The sequence below is a fragment of the Oncorhynchus mykiss genome, chromosome 8, assembly GCF_013265735.2.
Source record: "Oncorhynchus mykiss isolate Arlee chromosome 8, USDA_OmykA_1.1, whole genome shotgun sequence".
NCBI classification, from domain to species: Eukaryota; Metazoa; Chordata; class Actinopteri; order Salmoniformes; family Salmonidae; genus Oncorhynchus; species Oncorhynchus mykiss.
In genome coordinates this window covers 65,268,474-65,292,582 of record NC_048572.1, presented here as the reverse complement: position 1 = coordinate 65,292,582, position 24,109 = coordinate 65,268,474, and the positions used below count along the sequence as shown (strand labels likewise).

At 39.2% G+C, this 24,109-nt stretch overlaps 1 protein-coding gene across 3 annotated transcripts; it reads left to right on the top strand.

Annotated features, from left to right (window-relative positions):
- The first annotated feature begins 1,772 nt into the window (after positions 1-1,772).
- c8h10orf67 (chromosome 8 C10orf67 homolog) lies at positions 1,773-22,587 on the top strand. 3 transcript variants are annotated; one of them, XM_021613331.2, is made up of 16 exons: positions 1,773-2,184; positions 2,454-2,574; positions 3,450-3,551; positions 3,659-3,733; positions 3,981-4,133; positions 6,256-6,403; positions 7,507-7,565; positions 7,721-7,786; positions 11,094-11,159; positions 16,480-16,599; positions 16,706-16,794; positions 17,054-17,119; positions 17,287-17,374; positions 18,052-18,129; positions 18,213-18,306; positions 21,127-22,587. In XM_021613331.2, exons 1-16 carry the CDS (start codon positions 2,099-2,101, stop codon positions 21,246-21,248), a joined length of 1,533 nt encoding a protein of 510 aa, XP_021469006.1. In that variant the 5' UTR covers positions 1,773-2,098; the 3' UTR covers positions 21,249-22,587. The 3 variants fall into 3 exon arrangements, with proteins under 3 accessions (XP_021469006.1, XP_021469005.1, XP_036841879.1); XM_021613330.2 differs by having other exon boundaries at positions 3,408-3,551; XM_036985984.1 differs by lacking the exon at positions 1,773-2,184 and adding an exon at positions 2,208-2,297 and having other exon boundaries at positions 3,408-3,551.
- The last annotated feature ends 1,522 nt before the right edge of the window (positions 22,588-24,109 follow it).

Genomic DNA, 24,109 nt, shown 5'->3' with positions numbered 1-24,109 from the left:
ATGGGTAACCTATGTGCTTCATCAATAGAAATCACCAGCATCACTGGAGCTGATGGGGTGAAGTCTGCTTTCCAATATGCATTTGATAGAGCTATCATGCATGCACAATCTAACTTGTGAAGATTAGATCATCTTTTTTGAATCCATTATTTTCTAACATTAGCAAATGTGTCCCAAAATTCATCCTTTGTTCAAAACAAAAGTATTGGTTGAATAAAGGATAAATGTTTTAATCTCCAATGCATGGGGACATTTATTTTTTTAATAAGACACACTTATATTTCCTGTAGTAGTCGTTAACCAGTGTTACTGAATGGAGACCCCTGTGTTGTTCTTCCTTAAAAATTTGACATTGTTCTGAGCTGCAGATGGCCTATTGTTCTCACCCAGTATGGTCAGGAAAAATATGGACTCTGACAAGTTTCCCCTCAAAACCAACAGTTTGGAAAAAAAATAACAATAGATTTTAATTCTGTTCAAGTTAGTTAAACTTACAAATACTGTATGTGAACAACCATGAATACATAATAGAATCTCTATGTATGTTGTGAGGTGTTGCTAAATAAGATGTTTGAGACAATTGCTTCAGTGGTGGTCAACCCCCCTCCACACACACACATCCCTCCCCTGAGTCTCCACGGCGGTTAGGCTATATCCCTATTGACGTGTGTGGTATTGATCTTCAGTGTGATTCCATCCCAAAACCACACAGCTGTGAGGCACTGAATCTTAAAACAGAATATCTCAAACAAAGACTTCACATTCCAGAAAATAGGATTATATTCACTAGTAAAAACAGACAAACAAATAATAATACCATCACCTCCTATTCATTGGACTAAACTGTTTTTGATTAATTAAAGCGCCATACTGCCTGGCCCTCAGGGCAGACTCAGATGTACTGTAAGCAACGCTGTGTGAAAGGGGGAGGGGAGGAGACATACCTAGTCTGCTGCCTCTGTGACTATGGATGGGGCTTTACCAGGGGAATAGATTTCAGATTTAGGGATTATGTTGCTCAATCAGACTCTAAGAGATTATGCTATTTAGACAGACTAGGACAACTATTTTAATGTTTTTATATTGTGTGAAAACAATTAATTTTGTGATTAGAGTTTTTCACTAATCTCAGATCCATTCAATTTTAAAATGTGTACAATTTAATTGGCCCTATTTGGCTCAATTTCAATAACCAACAAAAATATGATGAACTGAAATTCACAAGAGTGGTAACAGTGAAGCCTGTCTGGATACAAATTGTTATGTTCACAGGAACAGAATGTTACACATTTGGAAATTATAGATCAAATAGTAATCTGAATCAACGAATGCACTCATCATACATTTGCACAAAAACAAGTGTCATCATCTGAAAGTTGCAGTTTCAAAGATTCATATTTTGATTAAGTTGTTAACATCAGTTGGTTGTTACGAAGAAGAAAAAAAACATATTTCATTGGGGTCCCTCTGGTGCCCAAAACCTCTTAATTAAATGAGGGTCAACCATAACCTGCAGCCTAGACTGAACAAGCACTTGCGGTGGCGGTTTACACTAGTTACCATAGCCACAAAGTCCAAATTGGCTCAATATGCTAAAAATGAATGAAAACTCAAATGTACTTTCTGGTCTAAATTTAAGGTTAGGCGTAAAGTTAGTAGTGTGGTTAAGGTTAGGGTTACGGTTAAGTAAGGTTTAAAATCACATTTTAAGAAGATAAATTGTAGAAATAGGCGGGGTTTATGACTTTGTGTTTGTGGTAACTAGTAGCGACCCTTCATGACAGTGCGCGCGTCAGTGTTGCAAGCCAGCTAGCTAGTTACAATGTGATGTAAAAAAATGAAAATAAGAATTGTTCGATAATCGTGGCTGGAGAGATTTGACACGTCTACCATTCAAATAACTAGCTCAATGACCATTTAAAGTAAATAAGATAGAAACAAGTAGAAAATCATACCTGCTCCTGATGAGAGCTAGTTTCCCAGTTGTCCAAGTAGCTATAGCAACACCATACTCTGGAGTGGCAAAGACAAGCTAGCAAATCAACTAGCTAGCAAGCAAGTGATTTTGAAACACAAAATCTGTCTGACATTCACGGTCATGAACCTCGTGTGTAAACAAAAAAAGATGTGTATGAATGAGGACGAAGAGGAGCTATTTTCTAAAGAAATAGAGGAAATTCGCAAGTAAGTAGATAGCTAATTAGCTAACGTTAGCCAAACAAGCTAGCTAGCTGTAACTTTTTTCTGTCACATGCACATTCTAACGGTACCCAGCTATCTCTCGACTCTCAATATTGGTAACGTTAGCTATCTTGGTTATCATATTGGGCAAGCACCTGTTACATTTTTCTAAATATATATTTTTTAATAATGATTGACATTGTTTTCTCCTCTGTTTGTTTTTTTTGTCTGTCTAATTTACCTGTTTGTCTGCTGCGGCGCCTAATGTGGAGGTTTTCACTGGGGAATCAATTGAGGGTGGGATTCTTTGGTCCAGATGCTTCTGTCCAAACCGATGTCTCAGAATTACCCACTGTCAAGTTACTATCTGACCACACTGCTGAACTTATAAAGGTAGGTTACTTTAGTTTGTACATTGCTTGCTTATATAATAACTTTGTTTCTCCATACAATAAATGCACATGTTTATTACAAAATAAAGATGCACTTTATACAATCGAAAAGTTTATATTTTCAAACAACTCCAATTATTAGTATTATCCTTTTTGATTTGGCTACTTACAAAAAAACACTGCAATCAGAAGAGCAACATAGAAAGTGAAACGCCACGCCTGAGTGACAGTGACTTGTGCATTCCTCTAGATTTGCTCAGTGTTTCAATTCACTCTGCATCCCCTTTCATCTCAAAATTCCTATAACTTTAGGCCTAAATGCATGGCTCTTATATCTCCCCAGTCCCCTGCTGAGAGGGCATATGGAGGCTTTGTTCTGGGGAAGAAAATGTTAGCAAGGGCGCAGCAATGACTGCCCTTGCCTGCAGAGTTAAACAAATTGATTGGCAGGCTAGTAGATTTGTGGAGTATTCATCCTCCAAAGATTGAAAGTGATACCAATTCAACAAAGAAGGAACCAAAACAGAGTACAGTAGCTACTTCCTACTGATTCAAGCTGATTATGCTAGCTGCTGAGTTATACTTATGTCCCTTGTGCTTTAAAAGAGCACAGTCTTGATGTGTTTGCACCTTGTGTATTTGTCAAATTAAAGGCTATAATACATAAGAACATTAAATTCATTGGGGAGGCCTATTCAATATATTTGTACGATGTAGACTAAACAACATCTAGCTTACAGTATGCATTTCAGTTGATGAATTGTGCTGGAATGTGCTTTGGCTCAACATGCCTACATAAAGAAATGTTGACTAATCTCCCCCTTTGTTTGTTAGAATATGGATACCCTGAAAAAAGACATTTTTTTGAAAATAAAGTTCATACAGGCACACTATGAGTCCAAACTTCAGCAAGAGGCAGAGTCCTTGTATACCAGCATGAATGACAAAGTGAAGAGTTTGGAGAATCATCATAAGGAGGTGACAGATATTGAATTTGTACAATTTATTTTGAACATAAATAATTACCATGTTCTCAGTCAAATTGCATTATGCTTATAAACTAAACTAAACATTGTTTCATACAGAAAGTAAAAGTTATACGGAGAAGTTATCAACAACAATTCAATGATGCAATCCATGTGATCAGAGGCAGCTACAAGGTATGGACACCTTAAGCCTAGTGTGTTACAACAATGACACGTTTCACTGTATATTGTCATAACTCTTATTGTATCCCAAATACTAAAGAGCATTGCATGTGTGCATGTCTCTATCACCAAGTTTTTATAATGCTTTCAAAATATATTGACTGTGTATTTCAAGCATTTCGCTACACCCACTATAACATCTGCTAAACATGTGTATGCGAACAATAACATTTGATTTGACTGTGTTGTTTTATTTCAGAATTACTACCTTAAAAAAGGAGAAAATGTAGCTGCTGTTGCTAGTGAGACAGGGAGGCTGAAAGATCTGATGAATGAGATCCAAGAGAAGAACTTGAAGATCACGTGTATGAGTGAACAGCTGAGGGAATATGAGGAGAGAGTCTTCACAAAGGTAGGTTGGGATCAGTGTGTTCTTCACTTTGCCCACTTACTCTAGTGATGTGAGTCACATTGTATTTTGTCTTTATCCTAATTATATTCCAAATTAAGAAGTTAAAGAATTAAGAATATTCAAAGGTTCTGCTAGAGCTGCCAGTGGTGAACAATACGATTGTAGTTAATCATGGTTAGATAAAAATGCATTCAAGGGAGGGGTGGTGATATACACACCTTTTGTTTGACCAAAAGGTATTCATTTCTCATCAGTCATACCTTTTATGTGGTGAGTGACACCCCCCCAGAAATCAACATTAATTAGGTATTTAGTGTTACAAGGTGAGGTGTATTCCCCTAATTGCCTTGTTTTAATGAGGCCGGGCAGCCCCTCACTCTATCTCTCGATTCCTCTCTCGCCCCTCAGTATTTTAGTTTTGTCCAACACAAGTGGGACTCTACTGTAGGCAGATGGCAGGGAGAGTAGTCACACAAAACCAGCCTCTCAAAGTGAAACAGATGACTGCAGCTCTGGAGAATTGCTCCTTTGTTCTTTGTGCTAATGAGAGTGGTCACGGCCATGGGAGAACCGCATGGCTAATCACTCGTAGTTACCACTCTATGGCAGATGGTGGAGCCAGAGGTAAAGGAAGCAGCGTTTCTTCTTCAATCGCAGTGGAAACAGTCCCAGTCAGCCATGCAGTGTTTTGGGTTTTAGATACAGCTGTGTAGAGAGAACCAGAGACAGAGGGAACCCCCATAAAACAAGAAAAACTTGTGTTTATTGCTGTCACTCATAGTTAGTTAACTTTATCTTGGATGGGGAGAGAGATGAGGGGATGGATGGTGTTTGGTGGTGCATGAAGAGGTGATCATTTGTTGATGCCGATCGGGTCGGGGCTGTGCCAAGGTAGATGGAACGGTGCCCAGGCTGATTACAGAGAGGACCAACTGGGTAATCCTCTGTGGCATGACATGTAGCTTAGCCTAACGCGGCGTCAAAACTGCAGTGTCACACGCAACGCAAGCACTCCTAACCTTATAATCCCTCTAAATAGTTTTTTAATTATTTGATTAACGCTGATACAGCATTTAGTCCATAGAGAGCATACAGTTCCTGATAATGTCAAGCTTATGAAGCATGGTGTGTTTCCTTTTTAATTCAAATGTGTCTTTTGGCAAACCTGGATGTATTGGGTGGCTCTCTTACAAAAATCTATTGAATTCACACAGTTTTGGCATCATTCCAACTGAAACAAAAAGGCATTCATATTATTTTAAAAAGTTAGATTTCTTTACTCAAATATGACCCCTGCTCACAAAAGTACTGTCTTCTTTCATTATAAAACAAGAGGAGGAAACAAAACAAGGGAAAAGCAGGGTGGGGGGGACCTTGAAGCTTTGAAAGCCTTTGAACGCCTGCACACTGCACAGTCCTAAGTGTGACAGGCATGCAAAAGCCCTGTTAATGTCCAGGGCATGAATGGTGGCTGCAGCACAAAGTGGAGAGGGCCAACTGCGTGGATATCACAGGAACCTGATGGGCTCCATGCGGCTCCCAGTCTGCAAACTTCACTGCTCTGACATGTGATGTGATCCTGGTGACACTGGCAGCGCTGCCACTGAGGGAAGACACAAAGGCAACAAGCCCCCCCCTGGAAGCTGTGCACTCTTCAAACCCCCTGGTGTTGCCCAACCGTACTCCCCCAGTCTCCCCCCTCAGCCCTGCCTAGTTACAGGCAGCGGTTGTTAGAGACCAGGGCCCAAACCGTGGGTGGAAAGGCCCAGCTGCCGCTTTGGACTTCCAGAATAAATTGACCTGAATGACAGGGGCACGCAAACAGTATGATATGTATTATCCCTGTCAATAAAAATGTCCCCATGAATTATGGTCTTTGTATATAATGTACTGCCTTCTTTCTTCCGGGCAAAGAGGGGTGAAAAAAAACTCATGGCCGGAGTTATTTTTTGTGTGTCTCGGCTTTTTATTATTCAGGGGGAAATCGAAGGAGGCAGAAAGTTGTACGATTGCTTTGTTTCTGAAAAGGACTCATACTTGCCACGCTGCTTGAGCTGTGTGCCTTTTGTTTTGCGGATTAAAGAAAAAAGGTTAAAAAGGAGTTGTCATTTTTTTTCTTCAGATTAGCTGTGAGGCTGTGGATGACCCGGATAAAGAATGGCTGAGACAAGAGAATCAAAAGCTACAAGACGACATTGACTCCATGCACATTGTCATGGACCAGGTCCGCAATTCCTTGGAGGCTAAAGAGCAGCAGTTGGAAGATCTAGGTATTGTGGGGATTCTTTTCATTTTTGTAACAAATCCTATTCCCTGCAGTTTTTTAAGATCTGCTTATTGAAATGTTATAGGATTTAAGATGTTAAGTCATAGTATCTGGACCATAAAATCCATATTGATGTCATTCTGTGACTCAATAACTATGTTAAACTGTTTAGTCTAATTGATAAATCTTTACTTTTTAACCCCGTATGCAAACTTCCTACATCAATTGCCGTTTCAACTAGGCTAATCATGTGCCCCCTGCAGCAGATATTGTCTGGAAACATGAGCTAATAACTCACAGTTTGGCAGCCATTGGTCAGATTGTAATGTTTGGCCATCCAGTCCACAGTGTGGGAGTCCTTCAAGAGAAAGTAAACAGTGCACAGGTGTATTTTCAAGGATCAGCGTTTTATCTCTCTAAATGTTTGATGTTCATTAATTGCTTATGTAACTTAGGTAACCATCTGAATATGTTCCCCCGGATGTATAGATACAAACGAAGCACAAACATATCTCACCTGATAAAATGTGATAGCGCCAAGGCCTCCGTTGACTGCTACATGTTACATTTCATATCGGATGGGGTTTTGAAGAGGGCACATCTCATTAATATGACCTTAACCATATTCTTAAAATGTGGTGTGTGGTGTCTGGCCAAAGAGCATTTCCTCTTTTATATGTTGTTCATTCAAATCAAGTAAGTATTTTGTATGTGCTGTGACTAACTACAAGAGCTTTATCTGAAGAAGTTGGGTGCAAAGTTTGCAAACCCAAACTTGGTCCTTGAACTTAGTGTTTTAGGTCACCAGAGGAACAGTTGGTGGCAGGCCAAGCTCATCAAGGGTGGAATGCCAGGTCAGAACCCTGTCAGGACCCAGGCCACACTGGATTCAAGTGTACCTTCTCAGGCCACCGCCGTAACTCAATGGGACGTGGATGGACGTCATGTCACACTACTCTCTCAAACTCCAACAACCCTGTCTCTTAGGCCTACCCTCCCCTTCCACCCTATTCCTCTGATAGCCTGAAACCAGACAAAAGTGGGAGTGTTTCCTGTCTCTTGCTATCCATCTCAGATAACCAAAGTGCTCTTTTTACTTTTTTTCAGCACATAATCTAAACGATGTGAAAGCAAAGTTAGAGGACGAGAAAAAAGCCCTGCAAAAGGTACATGCAACAATGGTTATTTTGCAACTATGCATAAAGAAAACCATTTATGTACATGTAAAGCAAAAAGGATTACCATGCATTGTTTTGTATAAAGTGGAGCGAATTAGGAGAAATGCTTACGGTGACCCTCCCTCCCCCCATTTTAATTCTAGATGACCAGTGACTATGATCATCTGAAAGTACAACTCAGCATTGAGAAGGACACCGCCAGAAACAAGGTAAGCATCCTTTCCCTTGTCACCAGTCTTTACGACCTCCAAGTGAGTCAATGTTGAATTTGGCTGGTGAGAAAACTATGTTTACAAAACATGTCTCAAAGTTCTCTACCCTCAACCCTGCCCATGCTGAACTGCTGTTCTATCCACATTACATGGCCTAAGAGGCAATCTTCCTGGCAGTGTTTGCAGTCCACTCATATAGAGTGGGAAAAAAGCCTTGCTAGCATATGCCAGGTAAGACAAGAGCCCTGATAGATTTCAGTGCAGGTAAATGTTAGTTTTGTCATCAAAATGGAAGGATGCCGACACATTGCAGCGTCTCTCTTACTGTAAAGCAACTGGTAAGTGGAGGAAGACAATCTAAATGGTTTTATGAGGTATTATCAAGCTTTCACTGACAAAACAAAGGTTAATATTTGACACAGTAGTGTGGTTCCATTGGCATAACATTTGGCGAATGGACCTTGAAGGCCATACTTTAATGTGTTGGGTTAGGATTATTTATAATTCTTTATTGATACTGAAAAGGTAGATGATCTGTTTAACAGTCATATGTGGTGTGAAAAATGGAATTCTGCCAGATCATTTTACTGAATTGTGCTTGAAATGATAGAAATTGTGCAAGTTCTACTATTCATGCATGTCAACTCTTTTGAACAGCTCTACCCTACAGTATATATTTCTTGGTTATTTAAAGGGCTTACCAGGTGTCGTATTGATTTGGTCAATGTAGAAAAGTACATTCTTACAAAACAACTACACCCTTGGCATTTTCATTTACAAAAGGTAGCAATCATTGCCCACAGAAATGGGTGATGTGGATTGTTGATAAAGCAAATATACCAGTCATAATTGTTTTTCTCAGCCCCTTCTCTTTTCACTTTAAAGATACTAATCAGTGGTAGAATCTAAAAGCTAACACTTCCCGTGCTACTCTAGCACTCAATTTGGTCACTTCTAACACACTTTATTGAATGCCTTGCCCTGACCCCATAGGGTTGCTAGGATACTTACTTTAATTAGATTAAAATGAAGTCTCACCGCATTGATTATTGTAATTAATTGCGCACTGATAAAAATAAAATATTAATTGTATAAGGTATAAATTATTTGTTAATTTGTCACTGAATACTTGAGATATACTACAGGCCTTCTCCTCCCTCTAATCATAGTTTTCTTTGGACATACAAAACAATTGTCCACCTGAAGGATGCATTATTAGTATCCAGTAATAACCTAGGTCATTTTGGGACCTGTAGGTGCAATGGTTCAAATAAAAGTGAACATCAGAGAAAGCACTTAGTAAAAGGAATCTGAAATTAGATACTGGGCTTCATCATAATCAAAACAACACTAATTGATGATCACCATTAGAAATACAGCAACAAAAAAAGATTGGTTAGAGATCAAAAGTGTGGCTCGTTGATAGACCCTGTTCTCTTCACTTCAATAAACACCAAACAGCCAGGGATGAGTAGAGGTTAATGATGTGTGGAGCAGATGGTGTGTATCCAAACTCCTTCTAAGGAGCAGCTTTAGTTAAAGACTTGTAATAAAGATGTCCTTAATGTAATTTCAATCATCAGTCAAAAGGATTATACATATTTAGTGTAACAATTCAAATCCCCCTCTTTTCAAATGTCTTTGTTACCGGGCCTTTTGTACCCTTCCTGTGACTGACAAACTCAATGTTAAGTGCTACTATAGTGTTTATGCATAAAAATGTAAAATGAAAAAAAAGAGGACGTTTTTCACATTATTTTGCTGACTTTGATCAATGAAGCAGAACATTTGCTTCTTCCATAGCTGTAGGGCCCCAAGGGAGAGACTTCCAATGGGAGGCCAAAGCCTAGCCGCTGAAAGCCCAGCTGGGTGTAAGCTTCAGCTACCCTTCAAGACTCACTCTCTCATCCCTGAATGTCACAATCACATAGAACACCAACAGTACATTGGCTTGCATCAAGGATAAATTATACAAAACATCTGTACTTGTGAGAACATAATTTTATTTTAACAGAAATGTATATGGAGCTATAAGGTGACATTTTCATCACGCAAAAGAGCACAGATCTGTGCAAAAGCAACCGTAAAACTCATAATCTGCAGCACAATTACCTTTTTAACTGTTTGATAAGGAGATGATTATTTAAGTTTAGTCAACTAAAGTTTAAACTGTGGGAGTCATGGGATGCAACTGAAGCAATCAAGAGTTAGTGTTTGGAACTCGCATGTAATAATATGTCATCCTGACCCGTGTATTGCTCATGCAAAAATGTCGCACACAGTATATGGAAGGGCACCATGGGAGGAATTCTTGTCCATGTCCCATAACCTTTTCACTGTGGGATACTGTGGGACCCTGTACCAATTCTAGGCCGGGTGTGATGCGGACAGTCATGAAAGCAGGGTAGCGATACGTCAATCATACAGGCAGGTGCAGTCTGGCATCTAGCTTACCCTGTCAGGGCTCTACAGTGCAACCATTTGGTGTGTATGCTACAGCATTAACTAGCTAACTAAGTACAGAACCTGGTAACCACAGATTAAAGTTATCATAATCCTTGTGGGAACTTTACCAGTAGTGTGCAAACACTTGGTGGCACAGAAAGAAAGGAAAAGGAAGCGCTTCTTCAGTGGATGTAGCTAAGATTCATGATATAGGCCTTATATAGGCTATATCTCAATCTTACAAATCTATTATTCTGGTGCTCCTAAACCCAGTGTTTTGTCATTGCTGGCAATTCTTATCATTAATACCTCAAGTATGTTTTGATTGTGCTCTTATTTATTTGTGTGCTCCTAAGATGTTTTTTAACTTAAGAGCAACTGTGCTCCTTGTAAAAAATGACAGCGTAGAATCCTGCCTGTGGGTCCTGTCTTGCTCTACCCACATTATTGTTGTGCTGAATGATCTTCGTGTCCACCCACAGTGTCTTTAGAGGGCTCTTCATTCAATGCAACTGAAGAAACTTATATCCTGGGTGTTGATTCTACACAATAGCATTTAACAAACATCTATCAAGGAATCAAGGCCTTCGGTGTCCTTTTTAACTAAATTTAATCATTTTCATTGGCTTGGTTTAAAAAAAATTATCTGCAAAAGTACTTAAAGAACAAACCACAGTGTCATCATTTTATTCTCGTAATCTCTTCAGATGATAATCATGTGTTGCTAATGAATGATATTCAATGAATTTCTCAAGCCTAGATCGATAAATCATTTGGTACTGTTTTATCATTCAGAAAATGTATTTTAAGGAAAATATAATTGTTTTCTCTGTAACAACCTGGTTTATTAATTTCACAGATGAAGTCGCTAAAACAAGAGCTGGAAAAAGAAATACAAATCATTGAAGACTTCCGGAAGAGTGAGGTAAGTAACTGACATGACCTGGCTGCACACGTTTCGCGAGTCGTGGAAGCCGCCATAATATTTCCAAATTCCCTACAGGTAAAAACGTGCCACGGTCAAGTGCTGCTATCAGTGTCAGGATGTTTAGAAGTCTGGGTCTCTCCGGTGAAGGACAGTTAGTTCATCAGTGCAGACATTAGGCTCATAAAGCAAAGAGAGGGGATAATGTGCGCACGTGTTCTCTCTGTCCTATTGATTTTAGCCATGGGAGTTGGGTTAAAATACAACCTGTTCCACATAAGTCAACAGCGAAGTGAAATCATCAACGAAGTAAGTGTCTGTCGTGGCACTATTTCGAGACGACACAAGGAATGTGTAGGCAACGCCTTTTTATTTCAGTTTCAGAAACATAAAACAAAAAGTGCTGAATGTTGCAACTTTAAAGTCCGCAAGCCTCATTATAGCATAACACCATATTGCTTCTACACTCACATTACCACAGCTGGATTTATTGACAGCACAAAATCTATACTTTGTTATAATTGTTCTAAATCATTTTGACACCCAGCTTTGATACCCCCCCCCCCCCCCCCTACTATAATGACTATACAGTTTACTCAACAATAAAGCTGAAGCACTTCAGCTACATAATACTCCCACTTTTGCTTATTCATCCCTTGGTCTGGGGGGGAGGATGGGTATGATTCTGTCAACACACTGATCACATAGAGCCAGACAGCTCGTGTGTGTGTGTGTGTGTGTGTGTGTGTGTGTGTGTGTGTGTGTGTGTGTGTTTGTGAGATGCATGCAGCTGACACAACACGCTGATGGCTGGAGTGGATTGGCTAGCCTGATTTAATGGGCCACCACAATGAGTGGTTGAAAGTCCACTTCATAAACAATGACTTAACAATACAGGGACCATAGAGCCTGACCATTATGGATCCGTAAAGTTTTTTATGGAAAATATGTACTGTCTCATCCTACTCAGGCCATGGTCTACCAGTTGACAAGTTTGCTCTGGGTCCTGCTATTTTATATGGATTCAGTGCAATGAGCTGAGTTGTCTGTTAGGCACCAACAGTCATACAAGACGATTTTGCTGGGAGGTTTTCTCAGTACCTAAATGGTTATAAAAGAAAGAAAAATCAATGATGATCAAACTGGAAAATGTTATGGATTTACAGTTGAAGTCGGAAGTTTACATACACTTAGGTTGGAATCATTAAAACTTGTTTTTCAACCACTCCACAAATTTCTTGTAAACAAATTATAGTTTTGGCAAGTCGGTTAGGACATCTATTTTGTGCATGACAAATAATTTTTCCAACAATTGTTTACAGACAGATTATTTCACTTATAATTCACTGTATCACAATTCCAGTTGGTCAGAAGTTTACATACACTAAATTGACTGTGCCTTTAAACAGTTTGGAAAATTCCAGAAAATGATGTCATGGCTTTAGAAGCTTCTGATAGGCTAATTGACATCATTTGAGTCAATTGGAGGTGTACTTGTGGATGTATTTCAAGGCCTACCTTCAAACTCAGTGCCTCTTTGCTTGACATCATGGGAAAATCAAAAGAAATCAGCCAAGACCTCAGAAAAAAAATTGTAGACCTCCACAAGTCTGGTTCATCCTTGGGAGCAATTTCCAAACGCCTGAAGGTACCACGTTCATCTGTACAAACAATAGTACGCAAGTCTAAACACAATGGGACCATGCAGCCGTCATACCGCTCAGGAAGGAGATGCGTTCTGTCGCCTAGAGATGAACGTACTTTGGTGCGAAAAGTGCAAATCAATCCCAGGACAACAGCAAAGGACCTTGTGAAGATGCTGGAGGAAACCAGTACAAAAGTATTTATATCCACAGTAAAAACGAGCCCTATATCGACATAACCTGAAAGGCCGCTCAGCAAGGAAGAGGCCACGGCTCCAAAACCGCCATAAAAAATTCTGACTACGGTTTGCAACTGCACATGGGGACAAAGATCATACTTGTTGGAGAAATGTCCTCTGGTCTGATGAAGCAAAAATAGAACTGTTTGGCCGTAATGACCATCGTTATGTTTGGAGGAAAAAGGGGGATGCTTGCAAGCCGAAGAACACCATCCCAACCTTGATACATGGGGGTGCTTTGCTGCAGGAGGGACTGGTGCACTTCACAAAATAGATAGCAACATGAGGAAGGAAAATGATGTTGATATATTGGAGCAACATCTCAAGACATCAGTCAGGAAGTTAAAGCTTGGTCGCAGATGGGTCTTCCAAATGGACAATTACCCCCAAGCATACTTCCAAAGTTGTAGCAAAATGGCTTAAGGACAACAAAGTCAAGGTGTTGGAGTGGCCACCACAAAGCCCTGACCTCAATCCTATATAAAATTTGTGGGCAGAACTGAAAAAGCATGTGCGAGCAAGGAGGCCTACAAACCTGACTCCATTACACCAGCTCTGTCTGGAGGAATGGGCCAAAATTCACCCAACCTATTGTGGGAAGCTTGTGGAAGGCTACCTGAGACGTTTGACCCAAGTTAAACAATTTAAAGGCAATGCTACCAAATACTAATTGAGTGTATGCAAACTTCTGACCCACTGGGAATGTGATGAAAGAATTAAAAGCGGAAATAAATCATTCTCTCTAGTGTTATTCTGACATTTCACATTCTTAAAATAAAGTGGTGATCCTAACTGACCTAAGACAGGGAATCTTTACTAGGATTAAATGTCAGGAATTGAGAAAAACTGAGTTTAAATGTATTTGGCTAAGGTGTATGTAAACTACCGACTTCAACTGTATATGGTAAGGTATTCTTGTTATGGCCTGGTGCTTTATCCAAGCTGCTGAGGCTGGCTGTAGGCTACATCCTGTTGTTACGGATAAACACCTACGCCTTTTCTCCCTTTCTAAAGACAATGAGTTTCTGAAAGGTGACAAGAAGGCCTTCCTTTCTTTTTCTCTCAAACTGAGAAGAATGGAAACCCCATCCTGACATCCTTGTCTTAACTAGACTAACAACACAGCTATAATACACCCACCACTCACCATGGCAAATCTTAGTCTTTCCCTATTCAGTCATTTCCTCATAGGAACCAACTGGCTCTCTGTCTCAAGCCTTTATAATGAGACCTGAGTTAGTCCTTCAGATTATGGGAACATACTCTTAAAGACACAATATTTAACATTTTCTGCTGTTTAATGAGCATTTAAAGGAATAATTATTGAGGAATATAACTTAACGCTTTTATGAGCATACATATCCCCAGCCCCACCCCTCTGCTTACAGAACAAAGTGGCAGGGTTAGGCTATTGATATTACAGATGCCTTTTTGATACAAAAGACAACCAGATATGTCTTGAGAGTCAGAATTTGGTCTTTGAGGACTCTCAGTTTCTTAAGAAAAGCCGATGTCCGGCAGTGACCTGACTTGACCTGACCTTCACACGCCCCAGACCATGTGCACTAAATCAGCTAACATGGCCATTCACAATGCTGCCTTAGGTTCTGATTATAACGGCCACTAGTTTGTTTAAAGCAACCATTGTTAGACCTGAGTTAGTGGGATGACGCAAAACATAGGGCCCCCCCAGAGCCATATATATATATAGAGAGTTCGGCAAGGTTTTAGAACGGCTGCCATGTTAGTGCCTGTATACTTGGAATGTTGGTGATATAACAACATGAGCGCCACCTACAATTCACTATAAAATGACCCTCTGTAAACGTGCAAAACTGAGCAGCGATTTTAAGACATTTTTATTGATTCATGATAATGTGTATCCAAGTTTGTACTGTGTTGTGGTGTCAACAAATTGCATATCTGCTTTCACTGGATATCTTCATAGGTGTTCTAAAAACTATCAGAGATACAAAATGAAATAAGCACAATGCGTTTATAGCAACAGCTATAGAGGAGAAAGTGACGTTCTCGGAATGTTCAGACAGAAACCTCATTAGCCAAACTCTCACTTTGGCTAATGAGGTTTCACTCTCACTCTCACTTAGAATTGTCCTTGTTTTTGAAATAATTGTCCTTGTTTTTGAAAGAAAAGCACATTTTTGTCCATTTAAAATAACATCAAATTGATCAGAAATACAGTGTAGACATTGTTAATGTTGTAAATGACTTTTGTAGCTGGAAAAGGCAGATTTTTAATGGAATATCTACATAGGTGTACAGAGGCCCATTATCAGCAACCATCACTCCTGTGTTCCAATAGCACGTTGTGTTAGCTAATTCAAGTTTATAATTTAAAAATGCTAGTCGATCATTAGAAAACCCTTTTGCAATTATGTTAGCACAGCTGAAAATTGTTGTTCTGGTTTAAAGAAGCAATAAAACTGGCCTTCTTTAGACTAGTTGAGTATCTGGAGCATCAGCATTTGTGGGTTCGATTACAGGCTCAAAATGTCCAGAAACAAAGAACTTTCTTCTGATACTCGTCAGTGTATACTTGTTCTGAGAAATGAAGGCTATTCCATGTGAGAAATTGCCAAGAAACTGACGATCTCATACAATGCTGTGTACTACTACCTTCACAGAACAGCGCAAACTGGCTCTAACCAGAATAGAAAGAGGAGTGGGAGGCCCCGGTGCACAAGGAAAAGTACATTAGAGTGTCTAGTTTGAGAAACAGGCTCCTCACAAGTCCTCAACTGGCAGCTTCATTAAATAGTACCCGCAAAACACCAGTCTCAACATCAACAGTGAAGAGGCGACTCTGGGATGCTGGCCTTCTAGGCAGAGTTGCAAAGAAAAAGCCATATCTCAGACTGGCCAATAAAAAGAAAAGATTAAGATGGGCAAAATAACACAGACGCTGAACAGAGGAACTCTGGCTAGAAGGCCAGCATCCTGGAGTCGCCTCTTCACTGTTGACGTTGAGACTGGTGTTTTGCAGGTACTATTTAATGAAGCTGCCAGTTGAGGACTTGTGAGGCGTCTGTTTCTCAAACTAGACACTCTAATGTACTTTTCCTTGTGCACCGGGGCCTCCCACTCCAATTTCTATTCTGGTTAGAGCCAGTTTGCGCTGGCTCTAAACCTATCAATGTTACATTGAGCTGGGTGAGTGGAATATGAATTCCAGTCATCCAAAATACTGTAATAGAAATAAGGCCATGCTCATGAAAAAATAATCGTCCTCCCTCGTCTTAAACGGCAACGACCGCACAGTACTATGTGACTCTGGGGCCCCCCATTTTTAAATTGAGTTTGAAAATGGATAAAACACACAAGGGCCTCCGGAAATCCTATTGTTCCTTTTTTCACAACTGATGTTCAAGGGATAACAATGGGAGTTACCAAAACTGAATAGCCATGTTTTTATTTCAGAAACTTGCTGTGGAAAAGGAAGTTAATGAGAAATTGAGTGCAGAGAAGGAGAAACAAAAAAGAGAAGTGCTTGCTCAGGAGGCCGTCTTAAAAGCTCAAGCAGCAGAAGAACAACCTGTGGTAAGATTTGCTCTCCTCAATATCCATACACGACATGATTTATACTAAGCAGGAGAAGACAACCGCTGAACACATTATTTGAATCTTCACTAGTTTATTTCTATAGTTTCAGGTTGCTGAAGGGGGGGAGGAGTTGATCCAACAACTTAATGAGCTAAAAAAGATGGAGACCTTACAGAAACAAGATATAGAGAAGTATGTATCTACTTTGTCTAATCTCATTTTGGGTTGGAAAGAAGGGACATGAATAGGTTAGACAATTACATGTTATAATGCATTATCTACTAGTATTACAGTGTTGATTGCAGTGTTAAAGATCAGCCTTGCTATAACACAATAATTTATAGTAGGATCACCTACCACGCTAATCTCAGTGCATGTCAGACTCCGTGCATCTGGCTCAACATGGGATTTAATTCGCTCACACTGTATTTTACTTTGTTGTTTACCAAAGACTCCAAAAGCAGTTGTTTCGCTGTAACGGAATATGGGAAAAGAAATTTGAGATTCTGAAGGCGAGGTATGTATGAATGTGTTTTAACTTTGACTTAGCGCATAGCAAATTGATCATAGAATGTCAATTGCATCTTTTATTCAAATTGTTTTTTTTGAGCCAGTTGACATTTTGTTTAATTATATTGAAATGTTGTTTTTGAGCAAATGTTTCTCTCAAACATCCATTGTAAGTTTCCATGCCATCAAAGATGAGATGTTCTTGCGACAGACGTTACAGCGGCAGGCAGCTTCACTGCAACATGCCTCAGTCAACTACATGGTGAGGAACAAACCATTCATAGTGAGATTTTAGGATGGATCTTTAGGGATAGTGCATGTAAAGAGGTACCTTTATCCAAATGTATTAATATAAGGGCAGTACATTGATCTGAAAAGAGCATGTAGTAGGGATACAGTACATTTCACTGAGTATAAAATTCAAACAATTACATGGGCTTTGGCATGATTTTTGTCAGCCAATTCCATGGCTCAATCACCAGAGGAAACCAACACTTGTGTAATATACACACACACACCCACACATGCACACACACACCCAGTCTTATTTTTCAAATGGGTACATCAGAGCACACAGATCAGAGTTGAACAGGTGCAGCCCCATGAAGCCCGTCATTTAGTCCTTCATTGGATGTTGCTTAAGAATATTTATAGGTTTGGGTCCGGCTTTTTTGTTTGTTTCCCCCTCTTTTCCACACATGGCTGTTCACCATGAGCAGTCAATCATTAGAAAGACAGTTACGATGAAAGCCAAAGATGTTTCTCTAAAAGCTCACTGGTGTCAAGATTCTAATGCTATGGATGTGAGCTGCACAGTGCTATACACTGATCACACTGCAAACCTATCACTCTAAGCATCAATGCAACCCATTGAAAACAGTAGCCTGCTCCAATTATAAAGATATCTTGTATTATGAATGTCTATTTTATTTCCTGTAGATGGACAGTGCTGGTTCTTACCAAAGTCCTGTGTACAATGGATTCAAAATGCCGAGCAGCTATGCAGGGACACTTCTGGTTTGTATCAAAAGGAAAAGGCAGAAATGAATTCTAACTTATTGTGTGTTGGATTCTTTAGCTAAATGTGTTTTCTGTGTCAGCCCAACATAGGTACTGGAGGTTTTCAGAAGATGGACAGAACCGGTGAGATCATGGACATCAGTGTGTTGAGTGGCAGAAGAACAGATTGTTCAGGTAACTCATTTAACTGACTACTAGGACCAAATCCTAACCTGAGACATGCATTCATAACTCAAACTTTGAAGCTTAAGTTCCATTGTCATTGATGCAAGTATGTGCTTCTAATGTTTGGATTCAGCCCCAACATGTCAAATAAGAAATGACCTAAATACCTTTAGAAAAGACATTAAGGAATGGATTATTTCAGTATCCCTGAAGGTGTATTGTTTTCAATAAAGAGACAAAGTTACTACCTATATGCAAAGACCTATATTTCCTGTCCCAACACACAGTGTAACTTGCCTGATGAAAAATTACTTTGAGTTCATATAGATACATGTCCATTTGCCTTTGGAAATGGATTACAGATGTATAGGATTGGGATCCCTTGTTAACGTGGTATCAGGAGTGACAGAAACAGGAATCAACCTGGCTAAACTCCCTTTAATCTTCCTGTTTGTGCACTATTGACTTTCTGATAATTGGGATCCCCACTAATGAGCTTAGCAGACATGACTAGGCTGGATAAGTAGGAGGCTTAATTCCTTCTGTCAATATGAAAGCTCTCTCTCAGACAGAACTATCTGATGCACAGAAGCCAACAAATTAATCTGATAGATTACTCTGTCGTCCTGCTGAAATATGTAGCCTAAACAATCCAATAACCTGAGAACATATGTCTGTGTCATTAGGACTAGCTACTTCCTCCTTTCCCTTGAACACTTTTTAATGTCACAGATATGATATTATTCAAATGTGTAACTTTTGGTTAAATGTATCCATTCAAATTCGATAGCAAACATGGCTATACATTTTATAATTCATAGTTTATTATGATTAGCTGTATAACTGTTAGTTGTGCTTGTGTTAATTCAATGTTTTTAGTGATTTTATATCAGGTCATTTATTTGTATATTGGTAAGTTTATTTGTATGTTTTGTGAGGTTTTATGACTTGGTCTAGCCCTGTCCAAGTGTCCATTGATACAGACCTAGCTTTGTGTGAGAGGTCCAAAGGGCCCGTTGATGCAATAGCGTAGAGTCAACATGGCTGACAAACAGCATGGTGGAGGGTGACAAAGTTGAAAAGCCACTGGTCTTCAGACCGATTGGTCCGTGGGCAATGACCTCTACATCATGCATCCAGCCCCTGACTAAACCATGGGAATTTAGCCCATAGATCACCATTGACAGTCCATAATTGAAACATTGGAGATAAGGCACCAGCCAGCATACAGGTCTTGACACTTAGTAAGAGTTGGCAAACACTGTTGTCACACATCAGATTATGTGTATTCTGTGGGTCAGTAATCCAAGATGGTCTGAATGATTTTGGCCCTATATTGCACGCTCGTGCTCTGTGTCGTGCTCTTTGATTGCTGACCAGTTGAGTGGAAAAGGTTCACATACTGAGTGGGTGGTGGGCTTCCAATAAACAAGGAACTTATATTAAATTGCTCATAATACAGGCTAAGCTTTAGGCAGTGATTTGAAATGTTTGTATAATTGTTGATCATATCTGTCACTTATACATTTTAAATAGGCTTAACTCTAGTTGTTCTTATTAATATAAATTAATATTATATTTATGCATATTGCTTTAAACATACTTTTGTCATTATTAGCAATAAGGACCCAGCGTTTGCTTGTAATCTGTATAACATTCCAATACTTTTTTTATCTAAACACATACAAGTTAATGGTATCTAAAACAAAATTGTAAAAGGGTACACATTTTATATTTTTATGGCAAGCTGTTTTAAAATGCTAAGTGAATTTACCCCCAAAAATATCCTCAATAATGGGTTGTTAGAAGAACATACACGGCTAATACATTTTGTCCGTCTTTGTCAGTGAATACGTCTGGCCCCCATATGCTTCAGTACAAAGCTATGTGAATAAGGCATTTACAAACCCAGGCCTACCGCATTAAACTCTATTACAATCTTTGTTCATGGTAAGTTATCAGTCTCAATTAATCAACTTCAACAATGGGAATTCTGATGTGTTCAAGCACCCTGAAACCTCTAGGTCAGTAGAAGGGCACATCAGAGCCCCGTTCTCAATTCAGCATCCTTTTCATTTTATTGCCTTTTCCATGTCTTAAAACATTGTTTATCTATATACAATTTTCATATTTGAATAACTACTACAACTAGAAGCAAGAAAATAAACCAAAAAGATTAGAGAAAGAACCTAAATGTTCTTTATTCAAGGGCCTCATTGGCTTTCTAGTTAATAAAAAGTATCCTAGTCACTCCCTAAGGACCATGTCCTCTGTGCTGCAATGTGAATGGTATTGTTATGGCCATTCCTCTGCTGTTGAAAGGGGGTAACCACTGGTTTGATTCAGTTACACGGTTTAGTAAAGTTCCCCCTCCCACTGCCTTGGGGTCTATGGAGCGTCCCTGACCTGTTTAGAATTGGCCAGGGAGATGTCATGTCGCCCCTCCCATGGGCAGTACCCAAATTCATGTTATTGGTTAAAAAAAATTACTTGGGATGGTGAAACCACTGCTTTTGAATCACAATTTGTTGAACCGGACAAGAAAAATACACATTGTAAAGGTGGGAATCAATCCACAAGGATGGATCAATAGTCCAGACTAAAAGTGTCAATTATCTTTGAAATAAGAAATAATACCCCAAAAAATGGAAACATTTGTAAAATGCTTTACTGCACACATTGAGTTTCATTGCAAGATGATACATCCTTCTCATGTCATCCTGTAGGTTTAGAACAATGATAATATCAGAATCACAATGACAGTTGTTTTAACGGTTTAACTTACAGCCCATGATGCCAATATATTAATGCCACATTATTTTATTCTAGAATCCCAGATGGAATCAGGAGATGAAGAGGAGCTGTGTGGAATTCTTCCTCTTCCTTGCCTTCTGTCCCATACCAGGCAAAGAGCATCCCTCACATCTGCAATCTGCACCCCTTCAAAATGACAAACCTATACCAACATTTATGCTTTACAGACAATTAAACAAATTAGAAAGTTACATACATATCTGATGCATTTCAGTAGCCTAAGGCTGCATTTACATAGGCAGCCCAATTCTGATCTTTTCCCCACTAATTGGTCTTTTGACCAATCACATCAGATCTTTTCACATCAGATCTTTTTCAGAGCTGATCTATTGGTCAAAAGACCAATTAGTGAAAAAAGATAAGAATTAGTCTGCCTAATTTTTCTCTCTGCCCCATGCAATATTTGTACAGTTGCAGTAAATCAGTTTTAAAACAGAAACATTTTCTTTCATCCTCATTGGCAAAATGTGTAGAATTGTAGGAAGTTAACAGTTTTTTTGTGGGGGAGGCTTGCTCAGACCTTGCTTGGGGGGCCTGCGAAACTGTGGTACACCACTAATCCAGCCAGCCACATCTCACTTTCCCAGGCTGCATTCAGAAAAAAAGCCAAACCCCCACAGTCCGCTGCTGCCTGCCCCTTTCATGCCAAACCTCATGACATTAAACGACAGGCTTAAAATCAATTAGCAATTTCTCCTTCAATTGGATGTCATTTATTACTGATGATGGTTAGAATATGACTCTTTCACTGTCTCACAGTCCTCTTTATAAACATTATGTGATTATACATTAACTTCTTGTTATTTTCAACAGTCCATCATTTGGTGACTTTAATAAGACACTTTTACATTCTAGCCGGTCATTCAGTAAAACACTATGGATTGTAGGGTAACCATGTTGTCATAGAAACTGCTGGCATATATATTATGTCCCTTAAAAGTCTCAGGAGGGTTTCTTACTCAGGACGTTTGCCTCTTTCAGAGCTTCTGCATTGGTTGTAAGACAACAAAGTGGGGAATTTTTGTTGGACTTAAAAGTAATTGCTTTCATTAAATGCTGGATAAATAGCAATTGCTGGTATGGTGGAGTCCAGCAGAGTTTCAGCATACAGGGTTAATCAGAGTAAGTGCTGGCTGGAAACCTTCCCAACACCATGGCTCTCAGCCATCTTAACAAGTCCCCAAGTTTATGGTCACTTAGTACAGAACTACTCAGTTCAAGCTTTACCATTTGATTCAACTCTTTGGAATAGAATGTGAAAAACTGGTTGTTTATAGCATAAGTTGAATAGACCCACTGTCTGCAAATTATACAATCCCTTCCAATTATAATAATATATGCATTTGTCATTATTGATTTACACCTTGCACCATCTTTTATTCAACCTATATAGTCTACTTTCCTGAATATCTTTGAAGTATATATGGTAACTTTTTGTAAATATATACAAGTTCTTCCATTAAAATATTATCAGAATGTAAACCCGAACGTCTTGTCTTTTGAAATGTAACCATTTTGTTTTCACATAAAGCTGAATTTATCCGAAACGTTTTGTGCCACTTGAATCTCAGCTGCATTTGTCTTGCAAATGCATCCCTGCTGCGCAATGCTTAGAATAGGAAAAGAGATCAGTTGGACAGCAGTGAAGTTCAAACCAGCGAACAACTAAAGGGCCTGTTTCATAGATTTCCTTTTGTGAATATTAAAACGAGACCTGGTGAAAAATGATGCATGCTTTTACACTTCTGGAACCTGGCAACTGAGGGGAGAAAAAAAACTTTGAAGAACTAAATCTTGGAGAACAAAAGAGCTGGACACATTTAGCAGGATTGCAACGAGTTTTGTGTCCCAGGCACATGACGTGCATCACGGAAACATATTGTATCGAAATAGTTTTGAGGAGAATACTGGGGATGAAAGAGAAAGGGTCTCTTTGATCAGCGCCCTGGGGTCCCCAGCTCCCCGAATGCGCTCAGACTGACTGCAAGGCGTTATTCACTTTCAGCTAGACACACTTACATTGCCTATGAATGAAATTAGCATATTTGTAATTTATCACATTTTTTCAACCTTTTTGTTTCGTTACTCAAGGTAAAAAGTAGACTAAATGAAAGTAGATCAATCATCAACGGAGAGAGGGAGAGAGCCAAGCAATTCAGTTTCCCAAAAGAACGTTATCAAAAACTCAGTTCGATGATATGTGAAACAAATGTGTTCTCGGCTTTGCTTTTCAAAAACAAATTTTATTAACACTTTCAAACTGTTTGTTGTGGGAATGTCATAATATGCCAACTTTTATTTACATTTAGAATCAAAAACCTTAAGTTTGTAGACTAATAATGTAGCCTAACTGTCAGGAATCAATCACATCTACCAAAAAAGTTACATTTCTTATAATTAGGTTTTTGGGAAATGTAATGGCGTAACAATTGTTATCATGACTCCTTCTAGGACGTAAGCCTATAGGAAAATATATACACGTTTATAATCAAACGCGTTGTCCTGTGAAAGTCCAACACATATGGTCACTGGATACTTAGTGTGAAAGAGCGTTAATGAAAGGACTCTAATATTTCATATGGGGCACGCAAAAGCTGTGCAAAATGCCTCTCATATTAAGCACAATATCCACCACTCTTTCAGTCGAACAAAGATCATAGCAAGACGTCTTTATGGCTAATTCAGTCAAAAGCCCATCTCCTATTCCCCCGTGGAAAGGTCAGTGTTGTTGTGTTTGGTCCACCAAGGGGGCTTTTTCAGCCGAGAGTCCAAGCCAGCTGTCTCTGTCATAGTCCAGCTATTGGGAGAGCGCACACTCTCATGCTTGTTATATTGCTATAGGTCTACTGATTCAAACATTTTGCAATATAGAAATTAGTTATTTACTTTTGTTAAACAAAGTCCCCAACATAATTAAACAGGAGGTATAGTTTGTCGAGTTTTCCTAAATAATAAATGTTATTGGAATCTTTAGAGGAATACCACTCAGATATGCTGT

What these genes read in the sequence shown, in the direction of transcription:
- c8h10orf67 (XM_021613330.2), top strand. Translation starts at nt 2,099, where the DNA reads ATGAACCTCGTGTGTAAACAAAAAAAGATGTGTATGAATGAGGACGAA. An exon ending in GAAATAGAGGAAATTCGCAA is followed by an intron (nt 2,185 to 2,453) that starts GTAAGTAGATAG and finishes CCTAATGTGGAG; the next exon opens with GTTTTCACTGGGGAATCAAT. An exon ending in GCAGCAGTTGGAAGATCTAG is followed by an intron (nt 6,404 to 7,506) that starts GTATTGTGGGGA and finishes ACTTTTTTTCAG; the next exon opens with CACATAATCTAAACGATGTG.